Here is a 15,367-nt window from a genome sequence, read left to right on the forward strand (position 1 = left end):
ATGTGTTAAATGAACTGTAGTCTGCCTAGACTAGACTTTTATTTGTTAAAATGCCACCTTTAATCCTTGCGTACACAAGTTTTTCACATTCCAGGTATGGTAAGGAAATTGCTGTTAACTTTGTTCTGGTGAGTAAGTGATGCAAGGAGGACAAGGTCTTCGTGGCTTTAGACTTATGTGAGGGCAAATGCTCCAGCTGATTTTAAAGGGCTTATTGTTGGACATACGCTTTTGGCCTATTAACGATTTCCTTAATAACAAACTGCTTTACCTTCCTGTGAAAACATGTATGAAATAATAAAAAAAATTAGCCTCTCCGTACCTCCACTTCAATTGCGTGTTACGGTCCAAAGACACACACGTAAAAGATTTTTTTTTTTAAATAAATGAATGCAGATAGACATTGGCATATTGCACTGGAAGATGTACTTAAGTTTTCAACTTGCTAAAGGGGGAATGGAGTGATACGTCTTTAATGCACATCATTGCTAAGACAGCTACATGTCAGTGAACATGATTCTGAAAGGGCAAACAAGTTCTGAATCTGCAACAACTTAGATCAATAGTTAGGGATTAGAAGGCTTAAGAGTTTCATTAACTACATCGCTGTATAGCGCAGTCCGCTTTTGTGGAACAGTTATGATAGATAAATAAATGCCACAGTGAGAAAATCTGTCAGCAGAGACTGACTCCTCCAAACTGACAGTTGAATTAATAAGCAAGAAGATGAGTGACAAAAATGTGGAGTATGGATCTGCTGTGTGCATGGACATACTTTTTGTCTTCTGTTCAATAACCAGTTCAATTGCTACTGCACATTAGTAACATATGTGAAAATGTGAGAATGAGAACAACTAGAAATTGAGTTGAAAAGCATGTGCAAATTAATGTTTTAAAATGAGTTGTAAAATACATGTTTTTAAACACCATTAATCACCTTGTGGAAAGCCCGCTGTATTAAAAAAATGATTAGTTACAGCGAGCACACAGGAAGATGAACATTTCTAGCATCAGAATGTGGAATGTTTCGGTGGTTTTAAACTCAGTTTGACTATGCCCCTTAAAAATACTCCACTGTGACAACTTATACAGTTTCTTACAAGTTTGGTCTCGGGTGAATTTAAGATTATGTCAATGATTGCCTGTTACTCAAGATTACTCAGTATCTGTGACATCTCCTGTCTTCTTGAAGCAGACTAGACCTACAAACGACCATCCAAGGAAGGTTTTGGTGCTGCGAGATTTTGAAACTCAGGGCTGGCAATTGACTTCTGATAATCAGAGAAAGCAAATGCTGAAGAACTTAAAATTAAGAAAGTCAAAATTAAAAGCTAAGAAATTCCTGAGGACCTTCATGCTTGCAGTGGTGAATGCAAGCTGCATGACAGATCTGTTTGCTTCTGTCTCAAGTCAACTTCATTGCAACAGGAGCAGAAAGAGTGGAAGAGACCCCAGACGCTTCCACCGAAAAGTTTCTTCATAAATCATCAGTTGGTACTATTCAAGCTCATAGATAACGACAGAATCATTCAGCTAGGTAGACATGGCTGGTGTACAAATCCTAGAGTCAGTTTGACTTTCAAAGCTGATTCTCACAGAACCCCATCTTTCTGAAAAAACAATAAACCCAAAAGCCATGACACACAGGATAGTTAAAGCACAAAAAACCTGGTTCAAACTTCTCTCTGGCAGATAAGTTTTTACAAAAGGATAAATCACATTGACAAAGTCACAAACTGCATTTCATTTTACTAACAAGAGTTACACAGAAATTACCTGAATGGAAAGGAAACTGCTGTTTAGCTTCTCCTGTGTGAGCATCCCAAATTATTGTTGTCTGCATCCAAAGGAAGGGGGAAAAAAAAGATTAGTGACTGTTCAGCTCAGAGAAAACAAACAGAGAGCACCCTCACTGAGGAGAAATTCTAAAAGATGGACTGAGAAAATTATGGACTGCAGAGAGCCTTGTGTGCTGAACAGCTGAAAAAACAGAAATCACTTCCAAACGTTACAGAATAATAATCTAAGTGTAGATAAGGAAGTGTCACTCTTACAGATGAAGCAATATAACTACTAAGGATGGGCATATTCTGTCTGAATAATGCTAGAAGACAGCACTACACATTTTTGAAAAGCATTTTGTTACAGCTGTTTCAGTTATCTTCTTCAAAGAAGACTTTTTCTCAAAACTATGTGATACTACATTTCTAACAATTAAACCACCAAGTAAAGTGTTTATCTATCAGCAGAGTATATATCACCTATTGCCGCTGTGGTGAGACAGAATGAAGTGTCATTTGCTTACTATAGGCTTAATCCATACCCACAGCACACGTAAGCAACTACCCTGTCAATACCACCTTCTTAGTGAATTGACAATGTATTGGGAATCTATGCTTCCAGAAAATAAATTAAGGATACCTCATTTTGCTGATAATGGATCATCTAAAGAATCACTGAGGTTATTGGGAACATAAGTTTGCCAAAATAATGGAACTACCATTGGGAGGCAAGTGTAGCTGAATATAAGCCAGTATTAAAAGGAATAAAACTAAGTTTCCATTTTAACAAGTATGTAAAAATATAGGGATTCATCTAGCCTACAAATCAGATGTACAAGCCTGAGCTAGTCTCCCTAGACTCCCTTTGTCAGTTGCTGGAGAGAAGCATTGTCACTGCATCTCACTGCATCACAGCCCATATAACCCATCACTTGGAAGCGCCATTTTTCTCTCCGAATTTTGTAAAGGAAGCCAAGGAAGACATACACATCTAAGTTTTAGACATCGAAAGTTAGGCAAGATGAATGCTGTGTACTTTCCAGTTTCAGTTCTAATGGATTTGTGCTCATCATCAGCAATCATCTGCTTATTTTAATCTCTAAAATGCACTCAGCTGAAACTACCATGTTTTGCTTGATTTAGAGTTCAGAACTACAATTTTTTTGCATATTTGCATAGGAAGTCATAAATATTTTATTCAAATGTAAGTGTTTCACTAATTAGATAAGCTAAAAGGTCAAGTACCTTTAAGATCATATCCTTCCTGGAAATAGCTAGTCGATAAAACTATAAACATAAGTAGTGGAATCAGCTCTTTCCTTAACTGAGAAACATTAAAGATGCAATGTTACACTGGGGGCAAGTGGACTTGTTTTTTTTTTTTTAAGTAAAATCTTTTACATAAAAATAGTACACATTTATTATTATGAGCAGCCTCAAAAATGTGCACTAAACACGCACTAAAACATACTAAAGAAAAGTAAAGTCCCCAGGATGCCTGGAGGAAAAAAAATCTTACACAATTCAGCAGCACAAGCTTACTCAGTCAGCACATTTATATGTCAGAATAATGTATTTTTAAAACTCACTTTATCAACACCAGCACTTAAAATATAATTCCCCTTTTTGTTCCATTTCAGGGCAAATATTGGACCTTTATGTTGACCTAAGGTGCTTGCAAGGTTACCTGGAATAAAGAAAAGGTTAATATTACAATTTGTTTACAAATTAGTCAGATTATAGTTCACTGCTGTCAGATGCTTGAGAACAATAAACGTTGTTTAACTTACCATCTTCTGTCCATATTCTTGCAAAACCATCATACGAGCCTGTAGCCAATAGTGTTCCGTCACTCTGTTGGGATATATATAAATGGCAAAGGTCAATACTAGATGAAATCTGTTACAATGAACATTTTTCTTTTAGTTTCTTTTTTTTTTTTAAGGTTTGTGCATTGTGATTTATGGGAAATCTGAGTCCACACATTGAGACAGCTTATACTATGATTTAAACTAAAGGTTATTACTGCAGTCAGCAAAGAGGAAATAAAACCCTCTAACATACTGTGAAATACTGGGCTTAACCGTCAGATAAGAGTAATTTAATGAAAAGGATTAGAAAAAGAAAATAAGATATAATAAACTCTATGGGATTCTTCCAGATAACAAATAGATAGTACTTCTTAGACACAAAGAGCCTATAAAACATCAACAGATCGTCTAAATCCTGACTAAATCCCATTTCAGTGAAATTTAGGCACCTATACTTGAAAGAAGGACCTAAACACCTAAGCCGCCTACACTCACGGTCAGCACCTTCAATGCTATCTAGCACAAAGTACTTGTCTAAACACAGACTCCAACACATGCTCAGAGGCACAGTGCGATGACGGACAGCCTGAAAAAAGCTGGATTCATGGGTTCCAGTTAGGAGAGAAAAAAAGCCCAGGAATCGCAATCAGCAAAGTCCATGTATTCTGCTGGAGGGAGCCCTTCTCCGAAGCCCTTCTCCTCTGCAACCAACAATGCTATAGTTATTGGGCCAGAAAAAGAATAATTAAAAAGGAACTCAACTCTGCAACCTGGTGAGATGGGTACTGTTAGAGCTGGGCATTTAGTCTTTGAACATTTCAGCACGTGGATTAGGAGTGAGATTCACCCCATTTATCTCCAGACATCCAGAAATTAGGAGTTAGTTTAAGAGAGTAAACTAGTCTCCCTCTATAACTAACAGCATCACCCACCTCTGGTGTGTAATTCATGAACCTGTTTGCTTTACACTCTGCCCAGACCAGCTCAAAGACACGCCTCTGATTCTGCTGACTTAGAGGCAGTCTAGATGACTAGTTTAGATGGTTTCATCTAAGGGAAATGAGTCCTACCCTTGGTACCAACGGTCATAATCTGAATATGGCCTCTAGAAATAACCTTTCTTATTAGAACATAAATCACATAAACCAGAGAAGAACCAATTTAATATCACCAGTGTGAAAATTTCAGTGAAATATGATTAATATTGTGGTTCTAAATAAACAATAAAGGCAGATGGCATTTCTAGCATCATGAATAGAAAATTAGGAAAAAGCATAGAATAATCCTTTAGAACATATGTCCACTCCAACCCTCCAAAAACAGTGAGTCAGAGCAGCTGTAGATTTAACTCAAATGTATAATGATGTAGGGGGTAAAATATCAAAACCTAAGCCAACTTCACTGTGACGTACTTAGCTGGACCACCGATCGGAACAAAGGTGGAAAGAGCAAAAAGGGAAAAGGGAAGGAAAGCTCAGGGACTAGTTGCACAGTTTATCCAAATTTGTTGGCGGTAATTTGCATTCTTTAGAAAACTCAAAGTAAGTTGGAAGCACTTCAAGTGTTTAAATTAGGCACATTTCCTTACATTAAGTACTACCACAATGCAAGTGAAATATCAGCGATCAACGAAGTCTGGAAAGGTAAAGAACTACTACAGGAACTACTAGAGGATGCCCTGTATGATTTGGACAACTTGTCTCATAACTGTTCTGCACCTCTGCATGTTTTCCTCTTTCAATTACTTTTTTCCTACTCCTCAATTCAGTTTTTCCCAACTATTTTTCTTCACCATGATATCCACAGGAAACAAGTAATGGACATTCTCGGGTTTTATCTTTATTTGCTTTGTTAACCTACCTCTGCTTTCTGTACTATTCACCAACTTCTTTCTTTGTGTCAAATATAAAATACATAGGGGAAGCTGATTTGTGCACTGGCATTATCTTTTACTTTTGTGAAGCACCTAGCTCACCTGAAGGACAATAATATTGCAGTAAAGATTAATTAAAATCTTGGTCTCTGGCCAGCAACTGAGATGGTATGTAACTGCTGAGAATCCTTTCTGGTACTTAATTTTTAATCTGTTTTCCTACAAAAGCAAGACCAATGCGATCACTCTGTCTGTACTAATACCAGCAAAACAGACAGAATGCAAGTGATCTCAAAATTACTGTTCCTGCAAGGTCCTGCAAGTTCTTTTGATGATGCTTGGTGGCAGAAAGGAGACATGAAACAGCCTTAAAGCTGCCCAAAGACACTGCCCTGACACTGGAGATTCTTAACAATACCTGTCCTCTCTGCTCACTTCAGTCTTCTCTGTGAGGACCATATTATCTAAGATAGAAGGTTTTGCAGCATGAAAGTAAAAAAGGGATCAGGCAAAACAGTTCCACCCAGAAGGTGGATAGGTAAAGAGAGGATGACTATATATGCTCCTACCGAAATAAAGACAATAATGTGAACATGTTTTGCTATGCACAGCATAATTCAAATGAAAGAGAGAGCTGATTGTCCAACCTCCGAAAAAGCTTTGCTGGTGCTTATACCTCCTTACATGCCAAAGTAAAGTAACTATGAGATGCAAATATATTATTAATCAGGCTTCATTACTACATAGATTGCTTATTTAATCTTCATGCTTAAAGTTGGCTAAGTTTATTTTTACCCATGCTCCTAAAACAGAGATATAAATACATCATTATTAAGCTTGAAGATGGCAACAGTCCTGGAAAATTATAGCATATAGGGGAAAGTTCAGCCTGTTATGAGTATTCGAAACAAGAGGTCAGTAGGTTAAGACAGAGCTTCTGGTCACCTCAGATATAAAAGATATGGAGCAGCAGCTGTAATTGCCTCCGAATTAAATTTAGACAGTTAAAAGCCATGCACAGTCTTAGAAGTTAGCTTACATTCCAGTCCAATGAAGTCACATCCTTATTGCTGGGGACATCGTGTCCTCCTTCTCTTATGCAGTGCCTCAAAACTAGTTGAGTGGAACCGCTGTTGCTGTTTTCATTGAGATTCCATATTCTGGCCGTTGAGTCTCCAGATCTACAAAAGCAATTGTGCAGAGATGAAAACTCCTCTTGGTGTCGACCTACCAAACAATGTAAAAACCTCTAGTTCCGTTTTCACTGAGAGAACATCACAGCCTTTATAAAGTAATTTTTCTTTCCAACACTGCCTGCACTCCGTACACCTTTTAAATAAAGCTAACACATATTTAAATTATACATTTCATCTAATTGCACATCGTCATTTGCTTAATTCAGAAAAGTTTCACCTAAAATATACTTGCTTGCTCTCTACCTTTTGCATTTCATACCTAAAGTTGATATCACTGTAACTGAGATAGTCTGAGGGAACTCAACATTACAAATGTAACACTGTGGAGATCCCAATAAAGACAGAAACACAAAGGCTGTGCCCACATGCCACACATAAAAAGTGTGCACAGTCCCATTAGCTCCCAATGGCTCGCCGAGTCCTTGTTCCCCCGGAGCTGCAGTATGTTCTGAACGGACCTGCAGGGTTACCATCTGCAGAGGTGCTGCGTGTCACCTTGGCAGCAGCCTCGGGGAAGGGGACCTCTAGCAGTGCGACAAAGGTGCTGCGATGCCACCTCCCTGGTCCTGCCTGGGTTCCTCTGACGGCTACAGCAGGAGCAGGAGGTGAACTTAAGGCTGCTTTCAATCTGGCCATGGCCCTTTCGTAAGGTACTTCTGTTAGCGACAAACCAGAACAGAGCCTGTGACAGAAGCTGTTTGCAAAACAGCCTCTTGGCATTAAATCAAAGCAGATAATCTAAAGATTAGGAAAGTAGAAAGGTATATTTAAATTCATTTTTAAAATTCATCTTAATTTCTTTCTTTAGATTCGTGTCTACAGGGTCCTTTGCTGTCTGTAGCTTGATTGCTTAGCTCACGACCGAAAAAGTGGCAAAATAACTATTGACATAATAGAGCAAGACAGAGACACCATCAGGATTTTAATCTATTTTATAGACCAAATATTTTCTCGGGAGATGTTTTTACTGCAGACCGAAACCCTGATCTTGTCTAGAAAAACTTGTGAGGAGGAAGCGAAGAGGTTATCATAATCTGCTTGTAAATAATATATTTATTTTCACTCCGTATAAATCTTTCTTCCAATGAAAAATGTCTCTGAGGTCAGAAATCAATTTGCAATGGAGTGGAAGATATTACGCTTTCTAGTTTATTGGGATTTGTCTCTCGCTTTCCCCCATCCCATCCCCGCTTTTTTTTAAACAATCAATAACAACAACCAAACCAATCAAAGTACCCTGGATTGCTTGTTTTGTCCACAGGGTAATTTTCATTTACATGCAGTAAGTACAAACTCGGAGGACAATTAGGATCTCTCTTATATTTCCAAGAATTCAGACAGTCGAGATGAAATTTCATTGTTGATATTCCTGACCTGTTAGCTTTTCCTTTTTAAAAGTAATGACTAAAACTTCCTTTCCTAGACACTAACAAGGAGAAAGTCTTTCTTCAAAAACTAAAAACTTAAGATTCATTTTTGCTTTGATAAGCCATGTTTTCCTGAAAAGGAAATCCATCACAAAAGAATATTATATTTTCTCCTCCTCTACTAATAAAAGATTTTAATTATTTATACTAAAAGTACCGGGTAAATTCTAAACACTTCACACACGTCTTCGAGTGCAAATATTGATCAATCAGGTATCAAACTTGATTGATATTTGTGTATTATTTTATCAATAATTTAGCCAAATTTAACATGAACAACAGTTCAATTGTGAAAGCAAAAACCTCTCTGCCTGTAGCAGTGGCTCTGAGCTCTGCTGGTTCATGGCACGGCTGGGGAATGTGCCCCCATCTCCTCTGAACCCTTTGTGTCAAGCTCAGATGTGATGGCTGGCCAGGGCTTTGCCAGCCGAACCACAAGCTACTGCTGTACAGCCACTCTGTAATTTTTGGCACAAATCTTTCACTTTAGTGATTAAGAAGTAATTCAAATCAGGATAATTTTTGCCACCATACAGAGCTGTGACCGTAATATAACTCCTTATTTTTCAGAGGTCTGGAAAACTGAACAACAATTTTGCACATGTTGGCTAGAAAATTAACAAAGTTAATCATGAGGCTCAGAAGTTAAGGAACATTATTACTTGTGATAATTTACAATAATGGGAATGGGAGTAAGTCTTTCATAGGCTTGGGTTATTGGTTAACATGGTAAGTAGTAAATTCCTTGAGCGCTGGCTTCTCCCCTATATAGGACTCTGGGCCACTCCTGCCCTCGTTGTAATAATCCAGTTTGTTATTGGACCCTGTAAATAAAGTACTCGGCCACTTGGCTATCAAACACAATGTCCCATTTGCTGGTTCTAAAAGGGTTACGTTTTGTTTTTCAACAGTTTTATTTAGTCAGTCTTCTGGCAATGCTTGGGCAATCTTATTTTCCAGTATTTTAATTTTGTTTTTCCATTTTCTTCTTCCTAAGGCTACATAAGCTATTATGTGTCCCTGCAGAGAGGCTTTATAAGCCTACCAGTGTGTGGCAGGGGTATTTGTGTGTCTTCCCTTTTGTTGTTTGGAGGAAAAAAAAAAGAGTATTCTCTGCTCTGGAAAGTATTCTGATTTCTGTTGAATGATTCAGTGAACCCTGCCTTATTAGAGGACCACAGTTCAAGCACAATTCAGGAAGATATTTAATCTCCTTAGCCCACAGAAGCATTTCTATCTGCATGATAAAGCAGCTCATTCCAACATGCAAGTCATGAACACTTTGAGTAATAGGTATACTGTTCTGCACCACGTTAGAGTACTGCCAAATTTTAGGAAGGCTAGTTCTGAAAGAATTTTATTTCATGCTCTCCAGTCCCGGTATAATCATGAAGCAAGGTGGACAAATGTTTGCAGGATTTTATTTGTGACATGTAAAATCCCCATTCCACAACTGCCAGCAGAGAGGTTAAAACAGCTGCAGTTGGGTAAAGAAATTTGCAAGACGGTTGTTGAACCTTGGTATTTCTAATCTTCAGCTGCAAGTCTTATAATCACTGCTATTTTGATAAGCAATATTGCTAATGTGTATTTAACATTCCTGGCGCAAATAGGTTAGACTTTTTATTATTTTATTTTAAAAGAGATTATTAAAAGCATAAAGGGAATGAAACTCCTTGTAATTTACACACCTAACTTTTCCTTAATAAAGCAGGTGACTGACAGTAAGTGCTTACATTTCCTAGGCAGTCAGTAGAGGGAAGTGCCTTGGAGGTATCTAGAGGGAGATCTCTGTCCCACTGACTGTACAACATTGCTGCCTGCAACAGGTTATTCAAGTAGACCTCACCTAATGCACCTGAGGTGCATTAAAAAGAGCATGGTCAGCAGGGCGAGGCAGATCATCCTCCCTCTCTACTCTGTCCTGGCGAGGCCACATCTGGAGTACTGTGTCCAGTTCAAGAAAGACAGGGAACTGCTGGAGACGGTCCAGTGGAGGGCTATGAAGATGATCAAGGGACTGGAACATCTCTCTGATGGGGAAAGGCTGAGGAACCTGGGTTTGTTTAGCCTGGAGAAGACTGAGAGGGGATCTCATCAATGCTTATAAATATCTAAAGGGCAGGTGTCAAGAGGATGGGACCAGACTCTTTTCCATAGTGCCCAGCGACAGGACAAGGGGCAACGGGCACAAGCTGGAACACAGAAAATTCCATCTCAACATGAGGAGAAACTTCTTTACTTTGAGGGTGACAGAGCACTGGAACAGGCTGCCCAGAGAGGTTGTGGAGTCTCCTTCTCTAGAGATATTCAAAACTCACCTGGATGCATTCCTGTCCAACCTGCTCTAGGTGAACCTGCTTTGGCAGGGGGGTTGGACTAGATGATTTCCGAAGGTCCCTTCTAACCCCTGCAATTCTGTGATACTGATTCTGTAATAGCTGACCACTTTGCATTAACTTATTTGATGCAATAAGGACACTGGCCCCAATGAAGTCACCTGCTAATGAATAAGCACTTGCAATTAGCAGAGTTAACACCTGGCACTGACTAGAGGGGTGGTGTGTGAAATCAACACCCTCATCCTGGTAATTCAAAAAGATTATTCAGAAAGGTAATTCACAATGGATCCTAAACCACTGATATGAGGAATACAGTAACTCAAAGCTTTATATGAAACCCAGAGATGATGACAGGAGATGGTCTACAAACATCTTTTCTTGCTCCTGAGAGACACAGCCATAACTGAAAGACCTTGGAGAACAGCTTTTATGGCTAATTATTTTGCTGACTAGGGAGAGCGAAGGTGCACAGAGCACTCTGCAAAAGACAAAGTTCCTCTGTGTGAAAGGGGCTGGTATAGATCAGCAAAGATAAGCAAAGAAACCTACTGTTGGGTTTTGGGAATGAAGCCACGTCCCTCTGCTTGACCGCTACAAGAATTACTTGAAGGGCACGGCTGGATGTTACAGAACAGAGCACGCTCTTAGAAGCAGCAGCTGAATGTGTGGAGAGAGCATCCTAAATTCAACCAGCAAAGCTTCTGGAGTTCAAGGCTCTGGCAACCTCGGCATTCACAGTCCACTCATTTCCATACTGGGAAATTAAATTCAAGCATGTTCAGGAACACTCTGGGCCACTGGACCACGATCACGTATGCTAGCCAACTGATAGATTATTCCCTAGCCAGACTCTGGCCTGTTTTAATTAGCACGCTTGCTTGGAGCCCTGACGTTCTCTCTGAATAACTCCTGGGCATGGCTTGGTGGTTACAATGGTTCAGGGACAATTCCCAATGTGCAGTTGGTTTGGCAGCCAGGACAGTTTGCTAGCACAGACACTGGCCGTTCTGCGCCAGTTGGCCTCAGTGCCTAGGAATATTCCCAGGCATGGTTAGTTTACTAATGTGGACATAGCTGTAATGGGTTTCTGTGCTACCCAGGGAACATAACCATCTGTAATAATTTACATGTGTCATAAAATTAAAACTTAGATATTGAAAGATATTCCATGGAAGAAATCAGTCTTTGAAGAAGAGGATAATTGGATTTTAAGAGCAAAATTGGAATTATGGCCAGGAATGGCCTAATCTTCACATTTGGCCAAGCACATACTTTTTTTTTTTTTTAAACCTGTCCAAAACAATATATGCAATTCTTTGTTCAGGAATGTTGATTTCCTTCATAAAGAGTAATTAATCCTCTTACATGGCTCTATGTATGCACTTTACTGTACTATTATGATGCTTCCATTCATAACATTTAAGCATTCTTCTCATAACCATCTGCTGACAATCATGCCTTTGATAGCCTTTACTGGTACCTCTAGTCTCCTCCATCCTCTACTTTAAGGGTTATGGGTGTGGTGGAGAAGGAAGAGCAGCTGCAGAATATATTTTTTCTGGCTATTTGATCAGAGAAATTTCTATCTCCACCGTTTGGTTGGCTGGGGTTTTGGGTTGGTTTTTTTGTTTGTTTTGTTTTTTTATACCCTTTGCAAAGTCCAGAGAGTAAATATTCCTGTGCCAGCCTTCATTTTTTTAAAATCATAGCAATTGAGTAGATGGGACATCAAATATCAAAGCCCTTTCTATCAGTGGGATACTCACTAAATCTGGAAACCAATACTCTAGTTTTGGGTAATTAATTCTACAAAACAATCCCCCGACATAGCTTGCTTCAGATTAGATTGTGAACCTGCATTATTCTTTCAGTGCTTTGAAGATTACATCAGGTTGCTGTCTAAACTGCTGCTAATTGTTAGAAAAATTTATTGCTGTTATAACAAGGCTTGAAGAAAATACTTTGCCACAAATTCAGATTCAATTGTGCTAGGCACTTTATAAACAGAACAAATGTGTTGTTTCCTTTACTTAATAGTCAGGTTTTTATACGTATTTTTTAAGAAGACAACAGATGGGTACAATGAGGCAGATGGGAAAACAGAAGAAAACTACTGACTGGGCAGCACAATATGGCTATTATAGAATCTAACAATTCAGTGTTCTCACATCAAACTAACTGCAGTTTTCTTTTTTGAAGTATTACTTTGTAAAAGACAAACAGAACTGCAGCACACCGTAGATCTTGGGGAAATTCCCCCCTTGCTTAATTGCTGCCATAATACATAGTTTACCTGTAGGTGATGGGTTGCACTGTTATTGTATCAGACATCTCAAACGCTTCTTTATGCAGTGGCATATTCAGACACTCAACTCTCTTCCTTTGGCTTCATTTTCTTCTGTGCATTCTATGCCATTTCAGTCATGTAAGCTTCATTAGGCACTTGCTGCTGTATTATGTGAAGGCTAACTGCATCACATACTTTGTTTCTTGTGAGCAGACTAAAATCTGATCAAGATGCATGGTTCTAAATTATTTGCATTTTTGTTGCATTGCCACTAGTCTGCATGAGACGCAGCACCAGACTGTACTTTCTAACCATGCAAATAAAAAGCTTATTAAGAAAGACCTATTACACTGAAGGGTAAAGCTTACTTGAAGGGCTAGTGAGATGGTACTCCTCTATCTTAGACATGTCACTAATGGTTCTGATTATCATCCTCTGGGTTTACCTGAAGCTGTGTAAGATATCACTATTCCAGGGATCCATCTACCAGTGCTTAGCACCCTGCAGCAAAGTTAAACATCCACTGGTCTCTCCATCACTGCATCACATATTCTGGTTTATTAAATGGTCCACAGTTTAAACTATGCACAGTAGGACTGTGAACCAAATATCCTAGGGAAGCAGTACAGTACAGTACGGCAAGCACTGGCAGAGAGGTGAGTCAGACATCGGGAATTAGTTACCAATGCTAAAGCCAACAGATGAGGTCTGAGCACCGAGCACCTATATGTAGGAGTCTTAACTCCCTATGTAATGAGTTGAGAGATGTAGATACCTGCAGAGGGACACAGCACTTGAGCAGATGCCTAATTTCAGCTGTGCAGATATTCTCCAGAATAAAGCAGCATCTTCACTTCATCTCAGGCGCCACCAGGTGTCCCTAAAGAATAATTCTGTATGGTATCCTTTCTCCCCATCCATTTTCCTTTAGATAATGTGGGTGTGCTATCTGATCACCTGCAGACTGTTCTCCATAGAATTCAAATAAATACCACAGATAACTCCACTATTAAAAAGTACATTGTTCTGGATGAAAGTGCTAAAGGAGATCTATTGTATCAACAAATACAGTCCCTTCATTTGAATGATCCTAAATAAAGTATTTGTGAGCTGTTGATCTCAAGACAGCCCATGAAATCCTAATTAAGTTTGCCCCTGCTATGGGAATGCTCTGCCAGATTTTATGAAACCTTTTCTAGATTTTCATCTTTAATGAGAAACAACCACAAAAACAATTTAACGAGGTTAAATAAATTCTTCTTAGTCTTTGAGGTTTTCTTCACTATTAGGTCATGATTTAACATTATCGATGGATAGTCAAAGCATTTAGGCATATATTGAGAAGTTAGAGAAGTACAGGAGCATGTTCGTTCAGGACGATTTGATAATGATTTACAAATCATTATGTAGGCAGTAACATTTCATGAACATCACGGATTCTTTGCCTTCCCTTGATTTGATTTTTTTTTTTCCTTGAAAACATACTCTCAGATTTCGGCCAGGACAATTAAAGAGTGTCATGTGCTACAGGCCTTCCACACTTGTCAATACTAATATTGATTTATTTATACATTACAAAAAACTCTTTTTATGGCTCACTCAACTGTATGCTGGCAAGAGGAAAATCTTTGTGAAATAACTGCTTTAACCTTGCCTATTTTAATTGGAGACTGATCATAATGATCAGGTCTTCCCTTCTTAATAATCACTTTGGTTGGAACTTTGCTAGGGATAAGTAATACTGCCAAGCAATACTGGCTGAGACGCTAGAAAAATGAGGGGGTAGAGGAATAAGATTAGCAGACAAACAGCAAATGCATGGCATTAGGAGCGTGGCTGCTATTACTGCTCTTGTCTATACCGTGGCATCACCCAAGGACCCTATCACTAACCAGAAGACTCACTGAGCCTATGGAAGAAAATAACTGAATACTAAAGCTTTTTGTCCCAAACCGGTACATACAGGTTTTACAAATTTTAATACTATGTCCATTTAAAATTAATAAATGAAGACGCTTAGTGCTACACATGCTAAAAGTACTATTGGGCCCGGACATTCCAAAACCACAGCATATTTAGAAGGAATCAGTTTTCTAAAAATCCAGTTTGTTGTGTGAAATCATTCTTTGGAAGCTGCTGTCTTCACTCTCTTAGAGATCTTGTGCTCTTTATCCAACCTGATATTTATTTTTCCTAATTATTCTTTCCCATTTGCACTCTAATTCCTTGTTTTCATGTATTAAGTCAACAAAGGTAAGAAAACTACTCTGATGACCTTGCAAAAAGTTGGAAATAAAATAAGGGCTCTCCTCTTCCTTGCAAGAAATGTGCTCTTGTCATGGTTTCAGCTGGGATAGAGTTGACTTCCCTACTAGCAGCTGATGTAGTGCTTTGTTTTGGATTTGGGATGAGAGATAGTGTTGACAGAGCACTGGTGCTTTTCATTGTTGCTAAGCAGTCAAAGCCATTTCTGCTCCTCACACCGCCCAGCCAGCGAGTAGACTCAGGTTGTGCAAGAAGTTGGGAGGAGACACAGCTGGGACAGCTGACCCCAACTGACCAAAGGGCTATTCCATACCATATGATGTCACGCTCAGTATATAAAGCTGGGGGAAGAAGAAGGAAGGGGGGCGATGTTCGGAGTCACGGC

At 39.0% G+C, this 15,367-nt stretch overlaps 1 protein-coding gene across 1 annotated transcript in view; it reads right to left on the reverse strand.

The window, feature by feature from the left end:
* TBL1X (transducin beta like 1 X-linked) overlaps window positions 1-15,367 on the reverse strand; it is a 209,944-nt gene that overhangs the window by 14,529 nt on the left and 180,048 nt on the right. The window contains exons 8-11 of the mRNA XM_082483713.1: window positions 6,505-6,646; window positions 3,572-3,635; window positions 3,371-3,468; window positions 1,777-1,837 (exon numbers count right to left, since the gene is read on the reverse strand). Of these exons, the coding sequence (XP_082339839.1) occupies window positions 1,777-1,837; window positions 3,371-3,468; window positions 3,572-3,635; window positions 6,505-6,646 (365 nt within the window). The remainder of the gene's footprint in view (window positions 1-1,776; window positions 1,838-3,370; window positions 3,469-3,571; window positions 3,636-6,504; window positions 6,647-15,367) is intronic.

This window comes from Vanellus vanellus (assembly GCF_965231255.1).
Source record: "Vanellus vanellus genome assembly, chromosome: 1".
In the NCBI taxonomy this organism is placed as follows: domain Eukaryota; kingdom Metazoa; phylum Chordata; class Aves; order Charadriiformes; family Charadriidae; genus Vanellus; species Vanellus vanellus.